Source organism: Sarcophilus harrisii, chromosome 1 (assembly GCF_902635505.1).
Source record: "Sarcophilus harrisii chromosome 1, mSarHar1.11, whole genome shotgun sequence".
Taxonomy (NCBI): Eukaryota; Metazoa; Chordata; class Mammalia; order Dasyuromorphia; family Dasyuridae; genus Sarcophilus; species Sarcophilus harrisii.
In genome coordinates, this window is record NC_045426.1 from 493,484,909 (window position 1) to 493,492,112 (window position 7,204).

At 40.1% G+C, this 7,204-nt stretch overlaps 1 protein-coding gene across 1 annotated transcript in view; it reads right to left on the bottom strand.

The window, feature by feature from the left end:
* The window catches only part of MIB1 (mindbomb E3 ubiquitin protein ligase 1), a 154,412-nt gene extending 148,261 nt beyond the window's left edge, over window positions 1–6,151 (bottom strand). Inside the window, exon 1 of the mRNA XM_023496210.2 lies at window positions 5,874–6,151. Within this exon, the coding sequence (XP_023351978.1) occupies window positions 5,874–6,102 (229 nt within the window). The 5' untranslated portion in view covers window positions 6,103–6,151. The remainder of the gene's footprint in view (window positions 1–5,873) is intronic.
* Between the last annotated feature and the right edge of the window lie 1,053 nt (window positions 6,152–7,204).

The window sequence follows — 7,204 nt, forward strand, 5'->3', positions numbered from 1 at the left end:
ATTAGGCCAGAGGATAGTTACAGTGGAACAGAAAGTGATCCCAGGGGATGGATGGCTAAGCTGGCACAGGGGGCAGGGAATATGTGCCACTGAGCAGCTCTGTTACCTGTTAAACAGTTTTAGGTCACAGGTGCAGGGCAAACAGGAGTAATGGGGCAGAGAGAATTAGTCCAAGACCTAGCTGAGTACTAAGCAAGGAACAATTTCAAGAATCAAACAGTGGTGTAGCTTTGATCCCAGGAGAGGGAACTTGTTTATAACCCATAGCTCAGGACAGAAGCCTATCTACCACTACCACTAATGTACCTACTGTGGATTAAATCCCATTTCCTGGGATTTACTGGCAATTTAAATGAAATAAATAAATAATTCCAAAAATATAAGACACTCAGATAAGTAAAACAAAAAATAAATGGATTCACAAGCAAATTCTACCAAACCATTTAAAGAACAATTATTTCTAATAGTAAACTTTAAAAAAAGAGAGAGAAAAAGAGGGTGTCTTACCAAATACCTTCTATCACACAAATATCTTGATATCTAAACTATGAGAGAAAACAGAAAGAAAATTATAGACCAATAATGAAGACTGATGCAAAAATTTTTAAATAAAGTATTAATTACCAAGGAGATTACAGCAACATATACTATAATCAAGCTGCATTTATACTAGGAATGCAGGGCTGGTTCAAAATTAATAAGACAATGAACATAAATGACCATATTAATAACAAAAACAAGTAAGAAAAAAATCATGTGGCTACATCAATAGATGAAGAAAAAGCTTTTGACAAGAACAATACTCCTTCCTGTTAAAAACACTAGAAAATTTAGGAAAAGTTTTCCTTGAAATGAAATGATAAGTGGTAGCTATCTAAATAAAACCAAGAACCATCATAATCTGTAATGGAGATGATAAGAGTCCTTTTAAATAAGATAAATCAAGAATGGGCATTATCACTATTACCATTTTATATAGTGCTAGAAATGCTATCTATAACAGTAAGAGAAGAAAAATAAATGCAAAAATAAGCATAGGCAAAAAAGGAACAAAATGTATTCATCCATTTTTTTGCAGATATATATGTGATAGTTTCTTAGAGAATCCTAGTTAACTAAAAAAACCTAATTGAAACAATCAATCTTAGCAAAATGCTGATTTCAGAAAAGCCTGGAAAGCCTAATATGAACTGATGCTAAGTGTCATGAGTAGAACCAAGTGAATATCATACACATCAACAACAGGATTATATGATTATCAACTGTGATAGACTTGGCTGTTTTCAACTCTGAAGTGATTCAAAGCAATTTCAATATACTTGTGATAAAATTGGCATCCAGAGAGAGAACTATGGAGACTGAATGTGGATCACAGCATAGCATCTTCACCATTTTGTTGTTGTTTGTTTATTTGGGTTTTTCCCTTTTGATCTGATTTTTATTGCACAGCATGATAAATGTGGAAGTATAGAAGAAATATACATATTTAACCTATATTGAATAACTTGCTGTGTAAGGGAGGGAGAAAAATCTGGAATACAAGATTTAAAACAATCTTAAAACTAACTTTGCATATATTTTGAAAAATAAAAAGTTATCATTATAAAAACAGAAATTTTAGCAAAATTGCCGAACATAAAATAAACCCATACAAATCATCAGCCTATCTGTATATTACCAAAAAAATTCAGTAGAAGAGAAAGTTCATTTAAAATAATTACAAACAGCATCAATACTTTTAAGTCTAAATGCCAACGCACACATAGGAACTATATGAACACAACAGGACACTTTTTACACAAATAAAAGCAGATATAAATAGATATCAATCGTCTAAAGGTAAGCCTAGCAAATACAATAAAAATAATAATGCAATCTAAATTAATTTACTAAGTAGCATACTAATCAAACTACCAAAAGATTACTTTAGAGAACTAGAAAAACAATTTTTAAAGAAAGCAAAGGTCAGGGAGGAAGAAAGTGTGGCAGGGAAGAGAAAATTTGGAACTCAAAATTGTATTTTATTTTAGTTTTCAATAGTATTTTATTTTTCCAAATATATGTAAAGATAATTTTCAACATTTATTTTTGTAAAAGTTTGTGTTCCAAATTTTTATCTTTCCCACCCTCGCTTACCTTCCCCACCCCCAAACAGTAAGCAATCTAATACAGATTAAATGTATGCAAATCTTTTAAACATATTTCCTTATTTGTCATGTTGTGTAAGGAGAAATCAGACAAAAAGGGAAAAAAACATGACACAGAAGACAAACAACAAGAACCAAAAGATGGAAATACTAAGCTTTGATCCATATGCAGTCTCCATAGTTCTCTCTCTGAATGCTGATGACATTTTCCATCCCAAGTCTATTGGAATTACCTTAGAGCACCACATTGTTGAAAAGAGTCCATCATTAGTTGATCATCACACAATGTTGTTGTTACTGTGTACAATGTTCTCTTGGGAACCCAAAAGTTTTTTTTTTTTTAAAGAATGTTAAAAATTGTTTTTACATGTAACTGAGAAAAAATAAAATATTATTAAAAAAAAAAAGAAAGCAAAAGTCAAAAATATCAATGAAATTAAGTGGGGGTGGGTAGGGAAGAGATAGGGCTGGCAATACTAGGTCACAAACAATACCAATACAATCATTAAAACAATTGATACTGGTTAAGAAATAGAATGATCATGTACTGAATGATCAGTACAACTAAATGATCAATTATACAATCTACAACAGATTGTAGAGGCAAATCAACATATCAGTTTTTGATAAATCCAAAGATGCCAATTAACTGAGGAAAGAACTATGTAAAATAATGTAGTATAGCAGAAACTTAGTATAGACCAATATTTCAAAACACGTAGACCAATATCAAAATGCTGATGATATATAATATATACAAAAGGATGACATCATAAACAAATCAAAGGAATAATGAAGAAAATTGCCTGTCAGATCTTTGAGTAAGAATAGCTCATTAAAATAATCAAAGGATGACACTTAGAACATTGCAAAATATTTAAAATTATTCAAATATGACCTCAGACACTTAGTACTTTCTAGCTTGTGACCCTAGAGAAGTCACTTAACTCCAATTGCCTTAGCAAAAAAAAAATAATAATAATAATAATGTATGAGCAATGGGAAAATTAATGAGTCAGCACAAACAACTTTATTTTTACATCTAATAGATCTGTTGCCTCCCACTCCTGAAGTAGCCATTTTGAAGGGACTACCAATGATGAAGAATAGTTATTAGACGAGTGGGCAATCAACTTCACTAAACGCAAACATCAGGGTTTTTTTTTTTAGTGTCTGCCTATCTTGAATACTTTTTTTTTTACCCTTATGTTGTTATATTAATATGAGTATGACTGTCTCACAAGATGAGGAAAGGCATATAAAGATTGTGATCTATAATGGTAGAGGGTATAATCAGAAATGAAACGACAGTATAGATCCTTAAAATAACCAAAGGATGACTGTCTTAGAACATTGCAAAATATTAAAAATTATTTTGTTTTTTTTTTTGCTTCCAGGATGTATTAATATTTTCTAAAATCTTATAGCACATATTTTGTAACTCTGATTTATATCTATGCTTTATTCCCCCTATACTGTTAAGATCCTGGAGCTCCAGGGATCATTTATCTTTATCTTTCACTCAACAGTCTAGGTACCTGACAGAATTTTATTGAATTATCATCATGAATTCCAAGATGACATATAAATGAATATCAAATAGAATGACATGCTCTTCGAGGGCAAGACGTATCATCTGAATACTCTGTAAACCTCCTCACTTGCAATCAAATGTAAACAGTCTCTGAATTTAGTTTATTTTTCAGATTCATTTCACAAAACTCCCTTTCAGTATTCAATTACAATTAAAGTCCTTTTAAACTTGCCGTTTTCTCCAAGACTGGCATTCTATCACAAATCCTCAAATTATCAGGCTTTTTTACTTAGGTGGTTACATATTGAACACACCTATAGAACATTTATTCCTAGGGTGCAGTGTTTTGTTCCTTTTTCAATTTACAATGGGGGGAGGGGAGTATCCCCACCACCTTGGACAGTTCCTTGCATTCAGTAGGCACTAAGTAATTATTTGTTTAAACAAATTAGATACACAAAACTAAACATGTAGAAACATGTGTGTACACAAATACTTAGATGACTTGTAAAAGTAAAGTATATAATTTTGATGTTTAAAAAAAAAAATCCTAGAATGAAATTTTTATATTTAATAAAATGAATGGGTAGGGTGAATGTGATCAGTTGCAGCAAATACTAAATTATGTGCAAAATTAGTCTATAAATCAGAACCATAAAATCTAAAAAAAAAAAAAAAAAAAATCAGGTACAGTTCCAAAACGTTTTGTTTTCAAGTAAATGCAATTATATCAATATAAATACATACTAATCGCCTCACTACCTGACAATTTAATATTACATTAAGTTAATATTTAATTTCCCTACAACCTACAATTATAGCTACATCCCAGGGGTCCCACCAAATGGGTGAATTGTGGTAAGGGAACAGATGTGAATTAACATCAAAATATAATTTCATTTTATATTTCCTCAAAATTAGCTTACCTGAATAGTTTAAAATTATCTATTACTTACTAATTACAATATCTACCACCCACTTCAAGATTCCAAAATATATCTCTATCTTCCTTCAAATCTTAGCTAAAATCTCACCGTCTGCAAAAAAGAACCCTTTCTCAGTCCCCTTTATTAGCTGATGCCCTCCCTCTGAGAATACCTTCAATTTATCTACAGTACATCTTATCTATACATAGTGATCTGCAATTTTGTCTTCCCCTTTAGAATTCGAGGTCCTTAATAACAAGGACTATTTTCTTTCTTTGAATCCCCAACGTTTAGTGCCTGCAACATAGTAAGTAAGCACTTAATAAATACTTGTTGACTTATTTTTATTAAAACTTAAGTATCATTTGAAAAGTAGCAGGGGGAGTGGAGTGGAGAAAAGTTGGAAATCCTCAAAATTAAAAAAAAAATTCAAATCTTTAAAAAAGCGAAAATTTGATTATCATTTTTTACTATCAGAGAACAGTCAGGTAAGGTTATAGTACCCAAGAAAAGAGTCAGGCTATTATTTTAAGAAGCAAACTCTCACTTTATAAGTAGTATGTTAACTACTAAAATCCTATAATATGTTCTCATGTGAAAGGGAGCCTTGCTAAGTTCAGAATTTTCAAATGGCATTTTTTAAAAAGTCTCATTAATTTTCCGACTTAATATTAAGTCTGTTGACTGGGACACTAACCAAAAAGACCATGCAAAGGGCTACTTAGGAGGAGAGATGTCAAAATAAGCAAAAAAGTCACCCCAAAATCTACAACTTTTTCAATTCCCACCTCCCCCCGGCATCTCTGGAGATTTCAAACACCGCGCACAGACCATTCTACAACCTTTCGACAAGTATTCGGCTACGAAGCTGCTCCAGAGATGGAGCGGAAAAACCTCTATTATCGCAACAAATTCAGGGTCTCAGCCGACCCCCTCTTCAGCAGGACCAAAGGAAACCAGCCTGCCATATGGCAAAGCAACGCCCCCACTCCACACACTCCCATATCAGGGAGTTATCACTGATGAATTTCAAAAGCTTATTTGCATTAGACTGCCGGCTCCCCAACCTCCAGCCCTTCCCGGGGGATGGAGGGGGGAAATCACAGCCACCACCTGTCTTTCCAGGAGCTTTGTGTGGCCGGAGTGTGGAGGAGCCCGGATAAGGGGGGGATTCTGCCCCGCCCCCGCCCCCGCCCCCTCATCGCCGCTTGGCTCTCTCACCTCCCGCCCCCACCCCCTTCTCCCCGCGGCCTCTCTCGGGCTCACCTGTGGGGGCACTGTCCAGGATGCGGAGGTCGTAGGCCCCGGAGCAGCGGTAGTTGGCGGCGGTGCCGTTGTCCCACACCACCACCACCTCTTCGGGGCTCTCGAAGCTGCGAACGGTGCCCACATGGCCCTCGCCGCCGTCCTGCTTCCCCCACTTCCAGTCCGGGCCCCGGACCACCCGAGCCCCGACCCCTTCCACCATCACCCGGTTGTTGCGGGAGTTACTCATCGGGGCCCGGGCGGGGGGCTCCGCTGCTGCAGCCGGGGGGCCCGTGAGGGAACCGGGCCGAGGCCGGACGCTCGGCGGCGGCGGCGGCTGCAGCAGCGAAGCCCGGGGGAGGCGGGGGTTGCTCAGCGGGGCGGTGGCGCGGTCACCTCGGCGAAGGCACCCGCTCCCTAGTCGCCGCCGCGGCCGCTGCCACCGCCGCCCCGGCCCCCGCTCAGGCCTGAGCCCGGCTCCCGGCGCGGCGGCGGGGGGCCGCGAGAGGGAAGGGGGGCGTGGGCGGAGACTCCCCCGCTTCCTCCGGGCTCCGGAGCCAGGCTACAGCGACAGCCGCCAGGAGACAACGCTATCCCCCGACCGGGAGCGCGGGGGGCGGGCGAGCGAGGGGGAGCCTTCGCCCACGGAGGAGACGGGAGCGGCGGAGGGGAAACTTTGCAGCTGAGCTCTCTTGTCCCCGATCCCGTCTCGCCAGTGCCAGCTCCCGGCCGCCGCCGCCGCCGCCACTGCCGCCTCCAGCTCCTCCCCGGCAGGCGACGGTGGCGGGGGAACCTCCCAGCGTCGAGCGAGCGCTTGCGGCCAACGCGTCCCTGCTCCCAGCCCCCGCGCGCACGGCGACGCGCTCCGCCCAGCCGCGGCCTCCTCGCCGTGAGCTGCAGCGGAGCGGCGGCTGCTCCACATCCGGGGACTGACGCACCGAACGCTGGAGCCGCTGCTTTTCCTGAGGGGAGAGGCAAGGGGGAGGAGATGGGGAAGCTTCCCGTAAGGTTCAAAGAAACGGGGGGGGAGGTGCGAAGAAGAAAGAAGGAATTAAATCGATCAATTAAAAAAAAAAAATCTCCCAGGAGATAACCATCACACATGCGCGCTGGACCGCTGAGTTTCGCCCTAGGATTTGCCGGGGTTTCTGGCAGCGCTGGGTGGGGGCCCTGAGAAGCACCACCGAACAGAAGGCGTTTCTGCGGCGCCTTATTGGCTAAGAGCGGAAGAGGGCGGGGCTGTAGACGTGTCCTGATTTTTTAATGGACTCTGCGATAGATGGTCACGAGGTGAAAGGATAGCGACTATTTTTTCAAAATCGGCTACAGGACATGCGGTCTGGCAAAGCCCT